The sequence below is a fragment of the Pseudopodoces humilis genome, chromosome 24 (genome assembly GCF_049639895.1).
Source record: "Pseudopodoces humilis isolate 2021_Gansu_Grassland_sample_001 chromosome 24, ASM4963989v1, whole genome shotgun sequence".
Taxonomy (NCBI): Eukaryota; Metazoa; Chordata; class Aves; order Passeriformes; family Paridae; genus Pseudopodoces; species Pseudopodoces humilis.
In genome coordinates this window covers 616,903-638,211 of record NC_142223.1, presented here as the reverse complement: position 1 = coordinate 638,211, position 21,309 = coordinate 616,903, and the positions used below count along the sequence as shown (strand labels likewise).

General features: G+C 59.8%; 3 protein-coding genes across 4 annotated transcripts in view; all 3 read left to right on the top strand.

The window, feature by feature from the left end:
* The window catches only part of FBXO42 (F-box protein 42), a 37,209-nt gene extending 32,740 nt beyond the window's left edge, over nt 1-4,469 (top strand). For both annotated transcript variants that reach the window (XM_005528239.3, XM_014257266.2), the window contains exons 7-10: nt 48-144; nt 807-863; nt 1,361-1,477; nt 1,610-4,469. In XM_005528239.3, coding sequence (XP_005528296.1) covers nt 48-144; nt 807-863; nt 1,361-1,477; nt 1,610-2,680 — 1,342 coding nt within the window. In that variant the 3' untranslated portion in view covers nt 2,681-4,469. The remainder of the gene's footprint in view (nt 1-47; nt 145-806; nt 864-1,360; nt 1,478-1,609) is intronic.
* A 1,059-nt stretch (nt 4,470-5,528) lies between these two features.
* Nucleotides 5,529-7,625, top strand: CPLANE2 (ciliogenesis and planar polarity effector complex subunit 2). The gene is made up of 6 exons (XM_005528375.3): nt 5,529-5,566; nt 6,130-6,243; nt 6,316-6,468; nt 6,569-6,693; nt 6,767-6,906; nt 7,397-7,625. The coding sequence occupies exons 2-6, from the start codon at nt 6,141-6,143 to the stop codon at nt 7,623-7,625; spliced, it is 750 nt and encodes a 249-aa protein (XP_005528432.2). The 5' UTR covers nt 5,529-5,566; nt 6,130-6,140.
* Nucleotides 7,626-8,812: 1,187 nt separating this feature from the next.
* Nucleotides 8,813-20,623, top strand: EPHA2 (EPH receptor A2). Its single transcript, XM_005528374.3, has 17 exons — nt 8,813-8,972; nt 11,561-11,628; nt 12,048-12,711; nt 13,229-13,384; nt 13,460-13,792; nt 13,969-14,093; nt 14,502-14,661; nt 14,748-14,847; nt 14,960-15,015; nt 15,094-15,219; nt 15,303-15,485; nt 16,040-16,101; nt 16,210-16,419; nt 16,911-17,060; nt 17,254-17,447; nt 18,304-18,459; nt 19,998-20,623. Exons 1-17 carry the CDS (start codon nt 8,813-8,815, stop codon nt 20,101-20,103), a joined length of 3,009 nt encoding a protein of 1,002 aa, XP_005528431.3. The 3' UTR covers nt 20,104-20,623.
* The last annotated feature ends 686 nt before the right edge of the window (nt 20,624-21,309 follow it).

The following is a 21,309-nucleotide window of genomic DNA, read 5'->3' as shown; positions in this document are numbered from 1 at the left end:
CCACATCCCCGGTTGTATCCTCAGCCCGTGTTGTCTCGTCCCTGCAGGAGCAACGACGTCTGGGTGCTGGATCTGGAGCAGTGGGCTTGGTCCAAGCCCAGCATCTCTGGGCCCAGCCCTCACCCGCGCGGGGGCCAGTCCCAGGTGAGCTCAGCCGAGGCTCAGCCTCGCTCCCAGCTCCAGACAGCTCTCCACAGGCTCATTCCCAGTTCCCTGTGCAGCCCTGTCCGTGTGGGCACAGTCCCCACCTCCCCCAGTGCCTCAGAGCCGTGGGGAACAAACCCCTGCCCCGTCCCCACCCCTGTCCCCTCGGGTCAGTGCAGGGGCAGCACAGCCTGCTTCGGCTCCGGGCCCTTGTGGCTGCTCCACTCTTCCCATCCCGGGATTGTCACCTGGCCTGAGGCAGCTGTCCCCAGCTGGGGTGGGCAGTGACTGCTGGAGTGTGGCTGGTGCCAGCAGGGCTCCCAGCAGGGCTGGGGTGGCTCGTGCTGGAACGTGGAAAGGAGCCCGTGGGGAGCTCAGTGCTGCCAGCAGCTGCCCTCCCAAACAATCCTTCCGCCTTCCCTTTGCAGAGGGGTCCCTGGTGCTCTGGGAAGGGCGATTACTCTCCTCTCTGAGAGGAACTGCTGTGGGACAAGGAGTGGGATGAGCCCTGCATCCCGCTCGGTCCCAGGCCTGCTCCGCTCCTCATCCTGGGGCACACAGAACCCAGCAGCGCCTGTGCAGCTGAGAACCTGCCTCTGTCTGCCCTGGGAGGCCTGGCCAGAAATCCTTCCCGGGCTGAAACTCTGCTTTGTCCCCTCCAGATTGTGATAGACAACCAGACCATTCTAATCCTCGGCGGCTGCGGGGGTCCCAATGCAGTGAGTACCTGGGGGAGCAGGGACACCCCCTTGGCACCTGGGGACTGGATTTGGGATGGGCACACTCTGCACGTTGGGGGCATTTTGTTCCTCAAATCTGGGCACTCACCCGGTAGATTTTCCAGAGAAACTGTTTAGCTGTTGCTGGAGCTGCTTTAATTAATGAAACTCACCCCAGGCGCTCTCTGAGCAGCTCCCTGGGTTCACTGAGGCTCGTCAAGATGAGCCCTGACTTTGTACTGAGGTAGCAGATGGGGATGAAGGGATTTACCCATGTCCATAGTGAGGTGTGATCAGCTCCTGCTCTGGGTCAGCATCCTCTGTGTGCAGCAGCAGAGCACCGCTCCCAGCATGGCCCTGATGGCCTGAGCCCGTCAGCAGACCGGGCTCCTGAACCTCAGCCCAGGCTCCTGAACCTCAGCCCAGGCTCCTGAACCTCAGCCCAGGCTCCTGAACCTCAGCCCAGGCTCCTGAATCTGTCACCCTTCCCTCCCCAGCTGTTCAAAGACGCCTGGTTGCTGCACATGCAGGCCAACCCCTGGACGTGGCAGCCGCTCAAGGTGGAGAACGAGGACCACGGAGCCCCGGAGCTGTGGTGCCATCCCGCGTGCAGGGTACGGGCACGGCGGGGTCCCTGCTCCCTCCCACACATCCCTCCCTCTTTACTCCCTCCCCAGAACGCTCCGGAACTGCTTCTCCCCAGCACAAAGGGTCCTTCTGACCTCTGCTCCCTGCTTTCCCCGCAGGTGGGGCAGTGCGTCGTGGTCTTCAGCCAAGCCCCCAGCGGCAGAGCCCCGCTGAGCCCCAGCCTCAACTCCCGCCCGTCTCCCATCAGCGCCACGCCGCCCGCCCTGGTGCCCGAGATGCGGGAATTCCGCTCCCAGTCTCCGGTCAGGAGCACGGACGAGGCTCCCTGCGTCAACGGCCGCTGGGGCACCCTGCGGCCCCGCAGGCAGACGCCGTCGGGCTCGCGGGAGGGCAGCCTGTCCCCAGCCAGAGGGGACAGTTCCCCGGTGCTCAATGGCGGCACCGTGTCACCCGGAGCGGCGCCGGCCGGCGGGGCCTCGCTGGACAGCCCCGTGCAGGCCCTGTCCCCCAGCACCCCCTCGGCCGCCGAGGGCTTCGACCTCAAGGTAGGGCCGGCCCTGGCGCCGCGCCGGGGCTCGCTGCCGGAGCAGACGGATCTGCGCCTGGCCGCCGCGGAGCTGGGCTGGGAGCAGAAGCCCACGTCCCTCCTGTGCCAGCTGGATGGCGCGGAGGGCAGGACAGCGGGCGCGCGGAACCCTCCGGAGCACACCAACGGCGTCCACACCCCGCCCCACGCCGCCCTGCCCGGCGCCGTGTCCCCCGGCGCGCTCCGCCGCAGCCTGGAGGCCGTCAAAGCTCTCTCCTCCAAAGCCCCCTCGGCCGCGCTGAGCCCTCCCCTGGCGCTGTCCCCGGGGTCCCCGGGCGCCGAGCCGGGCTTGGCGCGGCCGGGCGCCGCTCAGGGCGAGGGGCACTCGCTGCCCCCCATCGCCCGGCGCCTCGGGCACCACCCGCCGCAGTCGCTGAACGTGGGCAAGCCGCTGTACCAGAGCATGAACTGCAAACCCATGCAGATGTACGTGCTGGACATTAAGGACACCAAGGAGCGGGGACGAGTCAAGTGGAAAGTGTTCAACAGCAGCTCCGTGGTGGGGCCGCCCGAGACCAGTTTACACACGGTGGTGCAAGGCCGAGGGGAGCTGATCATATTCGGTGGCCTCATGGACAAGAAACAAAACGTCAAATATTACCCCAAAACAAATGCCTTGTACTTTGTGCGAGCAAAGAGATAATGCGGCCCCCGCCCGCCGCCGCCGCCTGTCCCCTCCGTCCCCGCAGCTCCTCCTCCTTCCCGAGCCCCTTCCCAACACACAGGCGTTCAAACTGTGAATTAGGGGAGCAGGAAACCAATAAAAGTCCAAGCGAACCCTCCGGCACTGCCCTGGCAGTTCCCAGTACAGCCCCAGTCGAGCGAGTTGTGTTTACAGGTGGGGAAGGATCCAAGGATTTGGGGTGAGCGGCCGGGGAATTCCTCCAGCCGGGATCCTCCTGGCTTTGCTTTCCGAGCGTTGGCGAGTCTCGGTCTCTCCTGAACTCCTCGTGGGGTTGTGAGCAGAAGTGGTTTTATAGGAATAACCCAAATTCCAGCAGGCAGGAGGCTGTTAGCTTGATTAATTCCATGCTCAACTTCGTCAGGAAAACAACAGCAATATCCCACTGGGAACCTCCCAGCGCTGCCAACCTTTGCTCGACACAAACACGATGCCTTTTTTATTTTGCCTCTCACCTGCCGCTCATCCCTGTCCTCCAGGCAGGACCAAAAGAAGGAGGAAAGGACATTTTCTTTTGTGTGTGTGTGTCAAAATGCCAAAAATCTTGATTGTTAGCATCCCTCCTCTCCCTGCCCTGCTGGATCAGGCTTTGGGATCAGCCCTGATCCCCTCTGCCCAGCAAAAATACTCTAAAATTCCCATTATTCCCTCAAAACTGAGATATTGGGCTGCCCAATTCCCTCCTAGACTTCAAGGCTTCATTTAATCCGGCAGCCCGAAGCCATCCAAGGCCGGAGCAGCCCCTTGGAGCCTGGGAACAGGGTGGGTTTTCCAGGGAAAAAGGACAGATACTGGTAAATCCGAGCGCAGCCTCGATGCCGTAACTTCACCTCATCTTTGCACGTGCCTCCTTTCGCAAAGATTAAATCCAAATCCGAAGGGATTGAACCTGTGCGTCCTTCTGGGACAGCCCCCATCCTCCCCTGTCCCCTCCAAGGGGGTGAAAACGGGGCGGATTCTGCCAGGTTTTGGTCAACAGCCTCCAGCACCCTCCAAGCGGAGCCCTCCCCAAGCCGGCAGCGCCATGACGTGGCCCCTTCTTCCCGAAATTTTTCTTCTCCATTCCCACTGAGCTTTTTGCCGGTCGGAGCCTTAAATCCCATCCCAGCCGCGTGGGGACGGGGAGGGATTCACTTCACCCGCGGCGTTCCCACCTCTGTAAATAAATCCCTCGTCGAATCCCACCTCTGCCGTTGGTCCCACAACGATCCCGTTTCTCCTAAGGGAAAGCAAAATGCCTTTTTTTGTTTTTTTTCCGCCCCCACCCCCTCAAAAAAAGACCCCCAGACCTCAGGAGCACCTTGGGTGAGCTGTGGAATTTTCCCTCTCCGAGTGTGGCCGTGGGAAAGGCGCTCGAGGCTTCGCCATCGATTGGCACGTGCCCTTTGCATGTTTTTTTGTCATCCATTCCCCCCCCAAAAAAACCACAAAAAGAGTCAAACCCTGGGATGGACTTGGTGTCCTTGTCCCTGCTGAGCATCCCTGCAGGGCTCCCATCCCGGGATCCCCCCGGTTCTGTGCCGTTGTGCGGAGATTCAGCCCCGATTGGGATCCGGTGCTGTGAGTGAGGTGTGTCCCCCCAGCGCCACTCAGGTGTCCCCAACGTCCCCGGGCCCGGCGCAGCGATGGGAAGCGATTCCGGTGATATTTAAAATCTTGTGTACGTTTTGGGGGGGATTCGTGGGGGTCCCTCCCCCGCCTTCCCGACAAATTTTTAGTGGTTTAACAAATAAAAAGGAAAATAAATGGATGGTCGGTGCTCTTGGGGACGGGTGGGTTGGGGATGATGTGGAGGGGAAGTTTCTGCTGCACCCCTCGGAACTTTAGGGGTGAAAGGGGAGGATTTTGGGTCTTTTTTGGGTAAGAAAGGGAAATACTGCACCTGGGGTGTTGCAGCAGTGGAGGGGGACAAAGGGGGACACAGGGAATTTGGGACACTGAAGCCTCCTGGAGTCAGAAATTGGGGATGGGGACCCAGAAGTCTGTTGGGGGTGGAAACCAGGGACCCCAAAGCCTATTGGAGCTGGGAATTCAGGGATCCCAGGGACCCCAAAGCCTGTTGGAGCTGGGAATTCAGGGATCCCAGGGACCCCAAAGCCTATTGGAGCTGGGAATTCAGGGATCCCAGGGACCCCAAAGCCTGTTGGAGCTGGGAATTCAGGGATCCCAAGGACCCCAAAGCCTGTTGAAGCTAGGAATTCAGGGATCCCAAGGACCCCAAAGCCTGTTGAAGCTGGGAATTCAGGGATCCCAAGGACCCCAAAGCCTGTTGGAGCTGGGAATTCAGGGATCCCAGGGACCCCAAAGCCTGTTGAAGCTGGGAATTCAGGGATCCCAGGGACCCCAAAGCCTGTTGGAGCTGGGAATTCAGGGATCGCAAACCCTGCTTGGGATGAGGACCCCAAAATCTGCCAGGGCTGGGAACTGGAGACAGGGAGGCCAGGTCCTGACAGGGTTGGGAATTAGGGACGGGGACCCCAAATCCTGCCAGCGCTGGGAACTGGGGGTCCCACAGCCCGTTGGAGATGGGAATTGGGGATGGGGGTCCTAGAGCCTGATGAGGCTGGAAATTGGGACCTCAAGTCCTGCCAGTGTGGGAGCTGCTGGACCCCAAAGCATTCCAGTGTCAGCGATTAGGGACGAGGGCTCCAAGGCCTGGGACAACCGGCAGTTTGGGACCCCAAATCGTCCGTGTCATTAATTTGGGATGGGGACCCCCAAAATCCGCACGACCGGGGTCACCCCAGGCGCCCCCAACCCTCCCGCGCATGCGCAGCTGCGGCTGGGCGCGGTCCCACAGCGCCCCGCCCACACCGTGACGTCACGGCGAGGCGGAAGCGGCCTCAGGTGAGCGGCGGGGCCGCGTTTTTAAAGGGCCGGGGCGGGAACAATTCCTGAGGGAGCGGGGATGGCGTGAGGGGCTGGGAGGGACACTGGGACACTCAGGGGCGTCAGGGACCCCCGACTGGGGCAGGGAACCCACGGGAGCCCGGTGGGGCCCTGTGGGGGTGCAGGGGGAAGGAGCCTGTGGTGGGGTACAGGGGTGGCAGGGGGACACCCTCAGACACCCCCATGGTGGGGTCAGGGAACACATGGCAGGGTGGTGGAGCCCCAGAGAGGGGCACAGAGAGCCCAGAGAGGGGTCAGGGACACCATGAGGGGTCCGGGACACCATGGAAGGATGTAGGAACTCCACAGGGGGGACACACACCCCATGGAAGGGTGTCAGGCATCCCACAGAGGGGTGTCAGGGACCCCATGGGTGGTTTTGGGGACCCCACGGGAGGATGCCGGGACGTGGGGGGGGTGTTTTAGTGAACAGATGGAGGATTTAGGGACCCTGGGGTGAGGCCAGAAGGGGTCCCCAAAGCTGCGGGATGCAGTGACCCCATGAGGGAAGGGGGCTCCAGGTTTGGGGCCCATGGCAGAGCAGGACTGGGCGCTGGAGCCGGGCTGGCTTCTCTCCCCCGCCGGCCGCCCCTACCTGGACTCCATCCTGCACAAGAACCAGCGGAGAGTGTTCGGTGAGTGCCCCCCCCTGCGCCCCCCAAACCGGGGTCTCGGCCCCCCAGAGTCACCCTGAGCCCCCTCCCCAGGTCTGCTGGAGCGCCCTGCGCTGCCGCCCGCCCTGGCTGTCCCCACTGTCACCTACAAACTCTTCCTGGCCGGGAGAAGCGGCGTCGGCAAAACAGCGCTGGTGGCCTGGCTGGGGGGGACCCCCGGGCTGCTCGCCCACCACGAGACCCTGGGTACGGCCCGGGGGGACACCGGCTCCCGGGGGTCCCGGGGGTGACGGTCCCCGCGGGGTTCCGGGGGTCCCGGGGGTGACGGTCCCCGCTGTCCCCGCAGGCATCGAGGCCACCACGCTGTTCTGGCCGGCCAAGCCCCGCGGCAGCAGCCGCCCCGTCCTGTTCCAGCTGCACCTCTGGGACTGCGGGGATGGAGCGCTCAGGAAGTTCGAGCACCTGCTGCCCGTGAGCTGGGGAGGCGTTTTGGGGTGGGGGGCACCCCCGGGACCCCGCAGTGAGGGGGTGTCCCTGTCCCCAGGCCTGTAAGGAGGAGGCGGACGCTGCCCTGTTCCTGTTCTCCTTCACGGACCGCGCGTCCTTCGAGGAGCTGCCGGCGCTCATGGACCGCGTGCTGGGCCCCGGGGACCGCGACATCATCAGGATGGTCGTGGGCACCAAGTATCCTTTCGGGGGGTCCCCTTGCGCCCCCAGGGCTCTCAGAGAACAGGCACACCTCATCACACCAGCACATTCCCGACTCCCGCTGACCTTCACGGGCTTTTGGGGGTTTTTTATAAGGTGTTCCTAGACCTTGTGTTCCTCCCCCTGCCCCAAAACGGGTTTGCACCCCCAGATTTCTCAGCGTTTGGTATCTCAGCAGGCTGAGAACGTGCACAAATCGTTACACCAATGGGTTCACAGCTCCTACTTATTTTTAGAGCATTTTGCCGCCCTCAAGGAGATTTTTTGGGGTGTTGGTGTCTCCCTTGACCCCACAATCAGGTTTGTACCCTCAGATTTCAAACCACTCAGTGCCTGGGCAGCCAGAGAACGCTCCCACCTCATTACACCCATGCCTTCACAACTCCCGACGGATCTCGGATGGTTTTGGGGGGATTTTCCGGGGTGTTGCTGTTTCCCTTGACCCTGTGTCCCCTCCCCACCCCAGATTCGACCTGGCCCCACACGCGGCCGTGACAGAGGGGGACGTGCGGGCCTTCGAGGGGAGGTGGGGGCTGCGGGTGCTGCGGGCCCGGGGGTCCCCGGGGGCCGGCGGGGCTCGGGCGGGGCTGGCCCGGGTCGCCCCCGTGCTGGACGCCCTGGTCGAGGGGCTCTGGCGGCGCGACCAAGTGACCGCCGGTGTCACCCCCGCCTGCACGGGGGACACTCCCAGCTGAACCCCGTCTCGGGGTGGGATTGCGGGGTGGGAGGGATAAAGGTGTTCTTTTGATAAAATCGGTGATTTTCATAAAAAAAAAAAAGATTCTGGGTGGCCTTTTGACTCGATTCGGGATTGGGATGGGGGTTTGGGGGGATTTGGGGTGAATGAGGTGCTGGGGTAATGAAGATTTGGGAGTGCTGGGGCGTGTGGGGTGCAGTGGGATCATCAGGATTTGGGGTGCCGCAGATCCTGGGGGATTTGGGGTTCAGTGGGATCGTGGAATGGGGGTGCTGAGTCTCTTGGGGGATTTGGGTGCTGTGGGGTGTTGTGGGACTTGGCTGCAGAGGGGTTATGGGAACAGGGGGCGCAGGGTTTAGAGTGCTGTGGGATTTGAGTTTCTTTGGGGGGGTTTTGGGGTGCTGCAGGGTTTTCGGTGCTGTGGGTGATGGGATTGGGGTGCTGTGAGATTTGGGGTGATGCAGGGTTTGCGGTGCTGTGGGATTTGGGGTGATGCAGGGTTTGCGGTGCTGTGGGTGATGGGATTGGGGTGCTGTGAGATTTGGGGTGATGCAGGGTTTGCGGTGCTGTGGGTGATGGGATTGGGGTGATGCGGGGTTTGCGGTGCTGTGGGATTTGGGGTGATGCAGGGTTTGCGGTGCTGTGGGATTTGGGGTGATGCAGGGTTTGCGGTGCTGTGGGATTTGGGGTGATGCAGGGTTTGCGGTGCTGTGGGATTTGGGGTGCTGTGGGTGATGGGATTTGGGGTGCTGCGGGATCACGAGGACAGTGGTGCTCAGGATTTGGGCCGCTGGGGCTCGGGCAGCCCCCCCAAACCAGTTCCCCCCAAACCCCCCAGTATGGAACTGGTGGGCGGGGGCGTGGCCGGTAGTAACCCGCGGTCCCGCCCCCTGCAGCCATTGGCTGCCGCCCCCCCGCCCTTCCCACGCCGATTCATGAATGAAAGGGGAGGGGGCGGGAAGGGGGGCGCGTTCACCCCTTCGTGCCCGGGCCCGGGGGGGTCCCAGAGTTGCTGCGGAACCCCCGAGCCCCCTCCAGGGCCGTGCCCCACCTTGTGGGAAGCTCCCACACCCCCTCCCCTCCACCCCACCCCGAGGCGTGCGCCCTCCCAGTTCCGTACTGGTGCGTACTGGGAGCGGCTGCTGCGCCTTTAAGAGCGGGCGTGGCCGGTGACGTCAGCGGGGCATGAATGAACAGGAGCGGGCGCGCGCCCCGCACCCCCCGCACTCCCCGCGGGGCCGCCGCTCGTGGGGCCCCCCCAAAACCCGCCCCGCCATGGCGGGCAGCCCCCCGAGCCTCACCCTCCTCCTCCTCACCGCCCTCAGCCCCCTGGCCGCCGAGGAAGGTGAGCCCCACACTTCGCTTTTATTGGGGGGGGTTGGGAAGGAGCACCCCAAAACTCCTTTATTGTGGGTACCCCCAAGGCTGGGCTGGTTTTGGGGTAAATTGGGGGGGTTTGGGGGCAGCTGAGGGGTTGGGGAGCGCTCTGGGGGTAAAGGGTGATGGGGGTTCCACCTTCCCCCCCTCCCACGGTTTGGGGTGCGGTGGGGAATTCGCAAGTGCTGGAGCGCGGGTTTTGGGGGGGAAAGGGTTAAAATTTGAGGAAAAGTTGAAATGAGTGTGGAGAAGTTTAAATTAAAAGGGGAAAAGTTAAATTAAGGGATGAAAGTTTAAGGGGAGGGGGTTAAAAAGGTGTGGGGGGAGTAAAAATACAAGGGGAGGGAGGCTAAAATACGGGGAGAACTGAAATAGAGAAAAAAAATAAACGGGGAGAGGGAAAAAAGATAAAATAAGAGGAAAACTGAGAGAGTTTGGGGCAACTTTTCCCATGCCGAGCGTCCGACTGACGCGCCGGGGCCTGATCCTGCCGGAAGCCCCCGAGGAGGCTCGCAGAGGTTTGAGGGTGGGGGGGATTGAAAAATAAACCCCCCAAAAAGGGGAAAATCACCTTAAACTGGAGCGTTTCCCATGGGTGGTGCAGGGCCGGGTAGGATCCGGCCGGAGAGCTGGAAAACAATGTCAGGAAAATCCCAAAAATTTACTGGGAAAAAAACAAGCAGAGTCTCGGCCTCCACCTCCCAACCCTTCCCCCGCTGATTTTGGGGTTTAGTTTGGGAGGGTTGAGCGAAAGAAAAAGGGAAATTCACTTTTTTGTGTATATATTTAATTTTTTTTTAAGACTAAGTTTCTGTAAACTCTGATGGGTTTTTTAATCCATCAGTTTCGAGGGTAAAGTGGAAGAATCCAGCCCCAAATGCAAATAAATCAGAGGCTGGAATGGAAAATACTCCCTAAAAGCTAAATATGGGGTAAAAAATCCCAAAGTGAGGATTTTTGGAAGTGCCGGGGGGACAGCAGAGGGGGTCACTGTGGGATTTGGGGTGTGTTCCCAAAGTGCTGCTTCCCAGGAGGGAATACTGGGATTTGGGGTTTTAAAAGTGGTGCAGGGAAGGGAAGAGTGGTGGGATTTGGGGATTTAGGGGGGATTGGTTCCCCGCAGTGAGATCCTGTGGGAATTGGGGTGAGCTGAGGTGAGGAGGCGGTGAAAGAGGGAATGGAGCGGGATTGGGATTGGGATGGGATCCATTTGGGGATTGTTACTGGGGTTCAGACTGCAACTGGAGAGGGAACGAGGCTGGGGTGAGGATGGGGATGGGATTCATTTTGGGATTGGGATTTCATGAAGGCTGAGGTGGGATTGGGATGGGGAGGGGAATGGGAGCGGAGGGGATGGGATTGGGGCTCACTTTGGGAATGGGATGGGGCTCGGCTCGGGACACGGATTGGGATCGGGGTTGGGGCAGGGGACAGGGCATGGATACAGCCGGGAATGGCAGCGGGACGCGGCTCCGGAGCGCGGGGGTGGCGCTGGGGCTCGGTGGCCACATTCACGGTGGCACTGGAGGTGGTGGCGGCCGTGGCCGGGTGACGAAGGCGACGGGGAATTTGATGATGAGGATGATGATGGCGGTGGCGGTGGGTGCAGGTGGCTCCCGGGACGGTGCTGCGGCCCCGGCGCTGTCCCGGGAGCTCCAGCCCCGGGATTGTCCCCGGAGCCACCCCCGAGGGCACCCGCAGGGAACCCCCGCCCGCTCCGGTCCCGGCTCCCGCCGCTTTCCGCTCTCCGGAGGCTCGCGGGGGGGATTTCCAGCCTCAGGAAAACCGGGATACCCCCCCGGGCATCCTTCCTGACCCGGGGCACGGCGCGGGGGGGACGCTGCAGCCACCCGGGTCCCCCCGGGCAGGTTTGGGGTCCCCCCCGGGCTCGGAGGTGCCGCGAGCTCGTCCGTGCTCAGCCGGGGGGGCTGAGGGGGTCCCTCCGCCCCGAAATCGCCCCCTCCCGCCGGACCCACCTCGCTGAATCCGGGCGTCCGGGCACATTCCTGGGGGGTGATTCACCGGGGGGGCCCCGCTCCCTCCCCGGGCTCCTCTTCCTCCTCTTCCTCTCCCGGCGCTGGATCCGGCCACCGCCCTCGGCGTGCCAGGGCAGGAACCGCCGGGCCCTGCGGCTCCCCCGCCTCTGGGGGCGGCCCCGGGGGGCTTCTGCCAGCGGGACCTGCCGGCAGTGGGGGGATCCGGGGGTCAGGGGACCCGGCTGGGGCCCGGGACTGCCTGCGGGTCCTGGGGATGTCTGTAGGAATGAGGTGGATCCGTGGGGGTACCCAGGGGTCTTGAGGGCATCCGTGGAACCTCCTGGCATCCGTGGGTCCCAGGGACATCTGTGGGTGCCCGGGACATCTGTGAATTTCAGGGACATCTGTGGGTCCCAGGAGTGTTTGCACATCCTGAGGATTTCCATGGGGCTGTCCGTGGGTCCTGGTGATGGACATCCAAGGGTCAAAGGGGTGTGTTGGTGGCACCTGCAGGTCCTGGGGCTGTCCACGGGTGCTGGTGGCATCTCCTGACATCCCTGTCCTCTCTCCTCTCCTGCAGTGGTGCTGCTGGACTTTGCCAAGGCCCACGGGGAGCTGGGCTGGCTCACCCAGCCCTACGGAAAAGGGGTGAGCACCCACAGGTCCAGCAGCGGCATGGGGAACGGGGACAGCCGTGGAGGAGCTCAGTGGGGACAAGGACATCTTCGGGGACCTTGACAGGAGTGGGGATGAGGATATCCATGGGAATAGAGACATCCACGGGGACGGGCCTGGGGGCACCCATGGGAATGGGGACAGGAGCATCCGTAGGGAGGGACCTCCACAGGAACCTGCCACAGGCGTGAGGACCTCCATGGGCATGGGGACAGCGACACCCGTGGGGTTGGAGACCTCCACTGGGGTTGGGATGGGGCCCTCCGTGGGACCAGAACACCCGTGGGGATGGACACGGGGACATCCATGGGGTTCGGGACCTCCGTGGGGATGGGGACAGGAGGCTGTGCCTCAGTTTCCCCCCATAGCCGCGTTTCTGTCTCCGGGGACAGTGGGACCAGCTGCAGAACGTCCTCAACGACTCCCTGATCTACATGTACTCCGTGTGCAACGTCCTGGAGGGCGAGCAGGAGAACTGGCTCCGCACCAACTGGATCTACCGCGGCGTGGCCCAGCGCATCTTCATCGAGCTGCAGTTCACCGTGCGCGACTGCAACAGCTTCCCCACGGCCGGCGGCGGCTCCTGCAAGGAGACCTTCAACCTCTACTACGCCGAGTCGGACGTGGATTACGGCACCAACTTCCAGAAGCGGCAGTTCAGGAAGATCGACACCATCGCCCCGGACGAGATCACCGTCCAGGAGGATTTCACCGCCCGCAACGTGAAGCTCAACGTGGAGGTGCGCTCGGTGGGGCCGCTCCACAGGAAAGGTTTCTACCTGGCCTTCCAGGACCTGGGCGCCTGCGTGGCGCTGCTCTCCGTGCGCGTCTACTACAAGCGGTGTCCGGCCGTGGTGCGGGGCATGGCGCGGTTCCCCGAGACCGTGGCCGGCGCCGACTCGCAGACCCTGGCCGAGGTGCGGGGCTCGTGCGTGGCCGAGGCGGTGGCCGAGCAGGCGCCGGCCCTGCACTGCAACGCCGACGGCGAGTGGCTCGTGCCCATCGGGGAGTGCCTGTGCCGCGCCGGCTTCCAGAGCCTGGGAGACGCCTGCCAAGGTATGGAGCGGGGTAAACTGAGGCAGCAAGGGGTGTCCGAGGATGGGCCGGCCTGGGGTGTGCCCGGGGTGGAGTGGGAGGGAAGAGGAGTGGGGGTTTGGCCCCGTTATTCCCAATGCTGGATCCTCAGCCTTGAGTGCAGTGAGTGTGGAAGGGCTCAGCTGGAGAAGGGTGGGGCAGTGACTGCAAAAACGAGGTGAAATGCCCTAAAAATCCCCACGTTTGGAGTCGGAGAAATGAGGTTTTGGCTCCAAAATTCCCAGTTCTGGAGCCTCATCTTTCCACCTCACCAGTGGGAGTCACATTCAGTGAGGGTGGGAGAGCTCAAACAGGTGAAGGGTGGGCCAGGGAAATCCAAATAAAGCAGAATGTAATAAATAAGATCAAATACCCTAAAATTCCCCATTTGGGAATTCCACCTCTCCGGGTGCTTGGGGGGTGCTTCCCCTCCCGCCTGCCAGGCGCCGATCCAGCGGATTTGGGATCTCACCGGTGTCACTTTGCGTGTCCCCCCCAGCGTGTCCCCCCGGCACCTTCAAGGCCGCGGTGTCCTCGGGGGGCTGCCAGCCCTGTCCCCCCCACACCCTGCCCGCCCCGGCCGCCGCCGCCGCCTGCCCGTGTGAGGACGGATTTTTCCGGGCCCCCGAGGACCCCGCGGAGCATCCCTGCACCCGTAAGTCACCTGTGGATGGGGGCGACTCACTGAGGTGACAGGCACCGCCCTGACCCCGCCCTGTGTCCCCCGCAGGTCCCCCCTCGCCCCCCCAGGCCGTCACAGCCCTGGGGCTGGGGGCTGCGGTGCAGCTGCGCTGGGCCCCCCCCGCTGACCCCGGCGGCCGCGAGGACGTCACCTACAGCATCAGCTGCGAGCAGTGCTGGCCCGAGAGCGGCGAGTGCCGGCCCTGCGACGGGGGGCTCCGCTTCTCACAGCCCCCCCAGGGGCTCGCGGGGACGGAGGTCACCGTCACCGACCTGGAGCCGCACGTCAACTACACCTTCACCGTGGAGGCCCGGAACGGGGTGTCCCCCTACAGCCACCAGCGCAGCGTGGCCAGTGCCACCATCAGCGTCAACCAGACAGGTGAGGGGACACCTGCAGCTCTCACACCTTCCCTCCGTGCTGGGGACACATCTGCGGTGTCACTGTCCCCCATGGGAACACCTCTGTGATTTTCCCATCTCTCATGGGGACACCTCCTTGGTGTTGGTGACCCTCTGGGGACACCTGAGTCACGTCCCTCTGTGTCCCCACGGCAGAGCCCCCCCGGGTGACATCAGTGAGCCTGGATGGACGGACGGCCACCAGCCTGGTCCTGTCCTGGACGGTGCCACTGCGGCAGCAGAGCCGAGTCTGGAAGTACGAGGTCACCTACAGCAAGAAGGTGACCCAGGCTGACACCCCCAAACCCACCCCTCCATCCGTGTCACCTCCATCCGTGTCACCTCCATCCGTGTCACCTCCATCCTTGCCCCCAGCTGTGTCACCTCCATCGATGCATCTCCATCCATGTCATTCCCCCCATCCATGCCACATCCGTCCTTGTCCCCATCCCTGTCACCTCCATCCCTGCCCCATTTGTGTCACCTCCCCATCCGTGTCACCCCTCCATCCATGTCCTCTCCCCATCCACGTCACCTCCGTCCGTGTCCCTCCCATGTTCATCCCTCTATCCATGTCACCTCCATCCCTGCCCCATCCATGTCACCTCCCCCACATCACCTCCCTCTTTGCCCCACCCTTGCCACCCCTCCCTGTGTGTCACGCCAGTGTCACCCTGCCGTGTCCCCAGGTGGACGAGAACAGCTACTCGGTGCTGCGCTGCGAGGGCACCTCGGTCACCCTGCCCAAGCTGTCCCCAGCCACCGCCTACGTGGTTCGGGTCCAGGCTCTCACCGCCGACGGCCACGGGGCCTTCAGCCCCCAGCACGAGTTCGAGACCCTGCCCGAGGGTGAGGAGGGGCCGGGGGGTGTTGGGAGCGCGGGCTGGGGGCTCCAGGGGGGCTCCTGCAGGGAGCTCACCTGGATGTCCCCGCAGATTCCGAGGCCATGGCATCTGCCGCCGTCATCACCGGCAGCGTCGCCGGCATCGTCTTTGTTGTGCTGCTCTTGGCAGCTCTCCTCTACGTCCTCCGGCGGTAAGGGGACAAACCCCGCCCAAACCCCCCAAAAAACCCCAAAACGTCATTGTCCCACCACCGAGTGTGGGCGAGGGACGATCTTTTGGGACAAAACCTTTCTTTTCCACAGGAGGAGGAGGTCACGGCCGCGCCAATCCGCCGAGGACGTCTACTTCTCCAAGTCAGGTGAGGCATGGGCCAGTGGGGACAGCGGGGATGGGCGGGGGGTCACAGGCGTGGTGACCCCCTCCTCGACACCCACAGACCAGCTGAAGCCCCTCAAGACCTACGTCGACCCCCACACCTACGAAGACCCCAACCAAGCCATGCTCAAGTTCACCACCGAGATCCCTCCGTCCTTCATCACCCGCCAGAAGGTCATCGGCGCCGGTAGGTGGCTTTGTCCCCCCAGAGACGCCCCGAAATCGGGGTGGGGCAGGGGGGCTAAGGGCGCCCCACGTTTTTCGGAGCAGGTGAATTTGGGGAGGTGTACAAGGGCACCCTGAAGCGCGGCAGGAAGGAGGTGCTGGTGGCCATCAAGACGTTGAAGGTGGGCTACACAGAGAAGCAGCGCGTGGACTTCCTGAGCGAGGCCACCATCATGGGGCAGTTCTGCCACCCCAACATCATCCGCCTTGAGGGCGTCGTCTCCAAGTGTGAGTGGCCTCTCTGTCCTGTCCCCTCCCAAAAAACCACCCCGATTTCCCAGCGAAACACCTCAAAAAAACGCAATATTAAAAACAGGCTGTTCTGAGTAATGACACAAAGGGGAATTTGGGGGATTTAGGTCTTTTTGGGGGATGAGGTCAGGGATTTTTTTGGGGAGGGAATTCTGGTTTATTTGGGAGGTTTTATGGGAAGCTTAGGGGATTTTTGGAGGAGTTGGGGGAGTTATTTAGGGTTTTGGCTGTTGGGGTTTATTGGGGTCTGTAAGGGGTTTTAAACTTTTTTGTTGTTTTGGGAGTCTGGGGTTTTTGGAGAGAATTGGAAGGGTTTGGGATTTTGGAGGTGGTTGGAGTTTCTGGTTGTTTTTGAGGGGTTGGAGTTGTTTTGGGCGATTGGGTTTTTTTGAGGGGCTTTGGGCATTTGGAGGTTAAAGGATTTTGGGAGGGCTTGTGGGAGGTTTAGGGGTTTTATGGGGGTGACTTTTTGGGGGGGCTTGGAGGGATATTTTTGGGGTTTTTACCTATTTTGGGGTCTTTCTGTACAGACAAGCCCTTCATGATCATCACGGAGTACATGGAGAACGGAGCGCTGGACAAATTCCTGCGGGTAGGTGACACATGGTGGCAACAACCACAGGGTGAAGGAACCTCCAACACCCACCACGGGAGGTGGGACAACAGGTGGATTCCAGGCTGGATTCTCCCCTTTTCCCAGGAAAAAGAGGGTGAATTTGGCGTCATCCAGCTGGTGGGGATGCTGAGGGGCATCGCCGCTGGCATGAAGTACCTGGCAAACATGAACTACGTCCATCGCGACCTGGCCGCCAGGAACATCCTGGTGAACAGCAACCTGGTGTGCAAAGTGTCTGATTTCGGGCTCTCGAGGGTGCTGGAGGATGACCCTGAGGCCACCTACACCACCAGTGTGAGTGTCACTGTGGCCAGGGAGGGGCTGGCCACGGCCAGGGGGTGCTTGGTTCTGTTGGGGGGGTTGAACACGGTGGGTGATTGTCCATCACGGTGTTGGGGTGGTTGATTACAGTGGGTGACTGTCCATCACGGTGTTTGAGGGTTGAACACGGTGGGTGATTGTCCATCACGGTGTTGGGGTGGTGGAACACGGTGGGTGACTGTCCATCACGGTGTTGGGGTGGTGGAACACGGTGGGTGACTGTCCATCACGGTGTTGGGGTGGTTGAACACGGTGGGTGATTGTCCATCACGGTGTTGGGGTGGTTGAACAGGGTGGGTGATTGTCCATCACGGTGTTGGGGTGGTTGATTACAGTGAGTGACTGTCCATCACGGTGTTGGGGTGGTGGAACACGGTGGGTGACTGTCCATCACGGTGTTGGGGTGGTGGAACACGGTGAGGTGGCTTTTTGGGGGCGCAGGGTTGACCCCAGAGTTGCTGTAGGGCGGGAAGATCCCAATCCGATGGACAGCACCCGAAGCCATCTCCTACCGCAAGTTCACCTCCGCCAGCGACGTCTGGAGCTACGGCATCGTCATGTGGGAGGTGATGTCCTACGGCGAGCGGCCCTACTGGGAGCTCTCCAACCACGAGGTGGGTGCACAGCCAGGGCCAGCTGGGACAAGGCTGGGATCAACCTGGGACAGTGGGAGGTGTCCCTGCCCAGGGCAAGGGCTGGAATGAGACGAGCTTTAAGGTCCTTCCAACCCAAACCATCCCGGGATTCTGTTAATGAACACCTTTTCTGGGGGACCATCCCTGATCATCCTCCTCCTCATCCTCACAGGTGATGAAGGCCATCAACGAGGGTTTCCGCCTCCCGGCGCCGCTGGACTGTCCCTCGGCCATCTACCAGCTGATGATGCAGTGCTGGCAGCAGGAGCGCAGCCGGCGCCCCAAGTTCACCGACATCGTCAGCATCCTCGACAAACTCATCCGCGCCCCCGAGTCCCTCAAGGCACTGGCAGATTTCGACCCCCGGTGAGTGTGGGGAGCACCAGGATGGGGTGGGGGGCAAGAAGAGGGAGGGGGGAAGTTGTCCACAGCAGCTGGGGCTGCCCCTGGATCCCTGGAAGTGCCCAGGGCCAGGCTGGACATTGGGGCTTGGAGCACCCTGGGATAATGGGAGGTGTCCCTGCCGTGGCAGGGGTGGAATGGGGTGGGCTTTAAGGTTCCTTCCAACCAAACCAGTCTGGGGTTCTCCGATTCTTGCACATTTTTGCATCTTCTATCGGTTTTTGCATCGTTTTGTTTCCATCTTCGCATTTTCTGAGTCATTTTTTGCACTCTCGTGGTGCTGGTTTGGGTTGGGTTTTCCATCTCTGCACTCTCACCTTGCTTTTGGCATCTCCATTCCTTCATCATTTTTTGGTGTTTCCTCATTTTCACATTCCCACCTTTTGCATTGTTTCATTTTGCTGCATCTTCGTTTCATCTTCTCATTTTTGCATTCATTTTTTGGCATCTTCCCATTTCTGCACTGTTTTTCCATCCCTCCATTTTCACATTATTTTTCACATCTTTTTAACCCTGTTATTTTTCCATATTTCCATTTTTGCCTCTCTATTTGCCACCCTTCCATTCCTGCACCATTTTTCGCATTGTTTCATTTCTCCAATATTTTTCTGCCCTCACCTTTCTCCATCATTTTTTGCACCTTCCATTTGCACGTTATTTTTTTACATCCCTCCATTCCCGCATCGTTTTTTGCGAAGTTTGATTTCTGCATCATCTTTTCACCCTTCTGTTTCCACATCTTTTCCCCAGATTCTGCTTTTCACTGTTTTTTTTTTTGCCTGTTTCTATTTTTACACCGTTTTTCCATCCATCTCTGCAGGGTGTCCATCCGGCTGCCCAGCACCAGCGGCTCCGAGGGCGTCCCGTTCCGCTCGGTCCCGGAGTGGCTGGAGTCCATCCGGATGCCCCAGTACACCGAGACCTTCATGGCCTCGGGCTACAGCACCATCGAGAAGGTCCTGCAGATGACCGGCGAGTGAGTCCCTGTCCCTGTGCTGTCCCCTGGGTTATTCCCAGCCCGGCCCCTCCAGCTCCCGCGGGACTGGGATGTGCTGGGAACGGAAACCACTTCCATGGCCTTGGTGGCCCGAGGGATGGGATAAAATTAGATGTTCCTTGGCTGGAGAGGCTGGGATGAGCTGTGTCCATCCATCCCTTGGGATGAGCTGTGTCAGTCTGTCCATCCCCCAGAATGAGCTGTGTCCATCCATCCATCCCTTGGGATGAGTCATGTCCATCCATCCATCATCCATCATCCATCCATCCATCCATCATCCATCCATCATCCATCCATCATCCATCCATCATCCATCCATCCATCATCCATCCATCATCCATCCATCCATCCATCATCCATCCATCCATCCATCATCCATCCATCCATCCATCCATCCATCCATCCATCATCCATCCATCCATCCATCCATCATCCATCCATCCATCCATCCATCCATCCATCCATCATCCATCCATCCATCCATCCATCCATCCATCCATCCATCCATCATCCATCCATCATCCATCCATCATCCATCCATCATCCATCCATCATCCATCCATCATCCATCCATCATCCATCCATCATCCATCCATCCATCATCCATCCATCCATCATCCATCCATCCATCATCCATCCATCCATCATCCATCCATCCATCATCCATCCATCCATCATCCATCCATCCATCATCCATCCATCCATCCATCCATCCATCCATCCATCCATCATCCATCCATCCATCCATCCATCCATCATCCATCCATCATCCATCCATCATCCATCATCCATCCATCCATCCATCCATCATCCATCCATCCATCATCCATCCATCATCCATCCATCCATCATCCATCCATCCATCATCCATCCATCCATCATCCATCCATCCATCATCCATCCATCCATCATCCATCCATCATCCATCATCCATCCATCATCCATCCATCCATCATCCATCCATCCATCATCCATCCATCATCCATCCATCCATCATCCATCCATCCATCATCCATCCATCCATCATCCATCCATCCATCATCCATCCATCATCCATCCATCATCCATCCATCATCCATCCATCATCCATCATCCATCCATCCATCATCCCTCCATCCATCCATCCATCATCCATCCATCATCCATCATCCATCCCTCCATCCCTTGGGATGAGCCACGTCCACCCTCCCATCCCTCCCCACCCCCAGGACGCTGCTCCTGGGACCCCCCAAACCCGGGCTGTATCTCCAGCCCCTCCCAGCCCCGTTCCCGCTGATCCCGCTGATCCATCATCCATCCATCATCCATCAGAACAGAATCCCGGGATGGTTTGGGTTGGAAGGACCTTAAAGCTCGTCTCATTCCAGCCCTTGCCCTTGGGATGAGCCACGTCCACCCTCCCATCCCTCCCCACCCCCAGGACGCTGCTCCTGGGACCCCCCAAACCCGGGCTGTATCTCCAGCCCCTCCCAGCCCCGTTCCCGCTGATCCCAACTCCCTCTTTCCCGTTTTCCCAGGGACATCAAGCGGATCGGGGTGCGCCTGCCGGGCCACCAGAAGCGCATCGCCTACAGCCTGCTGGGGCTGCAGGAGCAGGCGGCGGCCGGGGGGGCCCTGGGCTGACCCCCACCCCCAGAATGCCACGTGAAGACCCCCCCTCCTCCCTGAGGGGTTTATTTATTGTCTCTGTAATTATTGAGGGTTTTTTTGTACTGTTATCGATTCCGTCCCCACGCCTGGGGATGAAACGGGTGCTGCCACTTCCCTCCCCTCTAAAAAAAATGGAATTTCAAGCTCGTTTGGAGCTGGGGGAGGGATTTTTCTTCTTCTTTCCCCCCCACATTTCAAGAAAAGAAGGGCTCAGTCCCAAAACTGATTTATTTTTACTTTTTTTCCTCCCTATTTATTCCTTTCCCACTGGGTTTTTTGGGTGGTTTTGTTCCCTTTTTAACGCTGATCTGCCAGTGTTGCCTTGTATTTTTTAACCTAATTTATTCTATTTTTGTATATTTATTGCAAAGAATCAAAGGTCGTGTCAGGTTTGGGAGAGAAAAAAAAGGGGGAAATTTAAAAACAAAAATAAAAAAATTGATGGTTTTTTCCCCCCTTTTTTTCATGGATTTATGGGGATTTTTGTGGGGTTTTGAATAAATATATGTGCTTTTTGGTTTTCTAGAATATTGTGTTTTCCTACTGGCTCACAGAGATTGAGGGACTTTGGGGGGCAGAAAGAGGAGTTTTCCCCTGGATTTTAGGGGTTTTAAAGGCATTTTTAAGGAAATTTAAAGGATTTTAAGAGGGTTATAAAGGGGTTTTTTAAGGTGTTTTAGGATTTTTAAAGGGTTTGTGGGGCATTAAGGGGGAGTTAAGGGAGGGTTTAAAGTTTTGGGGGGCTTTAGGCATTTTAAGATTTTTTTTTTTAAGGAGTTATCAGGGTTTGTAAGGGGAGGTTAGGGACTTTAAAGGGGTTTTAAGTTATTTTTTAGGGGAGCTTAATGTTTTTTAAGGGGTTTATTTAGGGATTTTTAGGGTGGTTAAGGAGTTTTAAAAGTGGGAGGGTTTAGGGGTTTTAATGGGGCTTTAAATGGGTTAAAAAGGGTTTTTTAAGGTGGTTTAAACAAGTTAAAGACGCTTTCTTAAGGGGTTGACACCTTTTTAGGGGGTTATCAGGGATCTGAAGGGTTTTCACACGGCTCTGGGAGTGTTTCCCATGCGGGGCCTCTTTCCCCAGCAAAACCCAGCAGGAATTTGGCCTTTCCATCCCCGGCCGCTCCCCGAAGCCAAAGCCCGGCCTCGCCGGCTGCCCGGAGCCTGCAAATGACTGGGTAG

What these genes read in the sequence shown, in the direction of transcription:
- CPLANE2 (XM_005528375.3), top strand. Translation starts at nt 6,141, where the DNA reads ATGGCAGAGCAGGACTGGGCGCTGGAGCCGGGCTGGCTTCTCTCCCCC. An exon ending in GAACCAGCGGAGAGTGTTCG is followed by an intron (nt 6,244 to 6,315) that starts GTGAGTGCCCCC and finishes CCCCCTCCCCAG; the next exon opens with GTCTGCTGGAGCGCCCTGCG. An exon ending in AGTTCGAGCACCTGCTGCCC is followed by an intron (nt 6,694 to 6,766) that starts GTGAGCTGGGGA and finishes CCCTGTCCCCAG; the next exon opens with GCCTGTAAGGAGGAGGCGGA.
- EPHA2 (XM_005528374.3), top strand. Translation starts at nt 8,813, where the DNA reads ATGAATGAACAGGAGCGGGCGCGCGCCCCGCACCCCCCGCACTCCCCG. An exon ending in CCCCCTGGCCGCCGAGGAAG is followed by an intron (nt 8,973 to 11,560) that starts GTGAGCCCCACA and finishes CCTCTCCTGCAG; the next exon opens with TGGTGCTGCTGGACTTTGCC. An exon ending in GTCCTGCAGATGACCGGCGA is followed by an intron (nt 18,460 to 19,997) that starts GTGAGTCCCTGT and finishes CCGTTTTCCCAG; the next exon opens with GGACATCAAGCGGATCGGGG.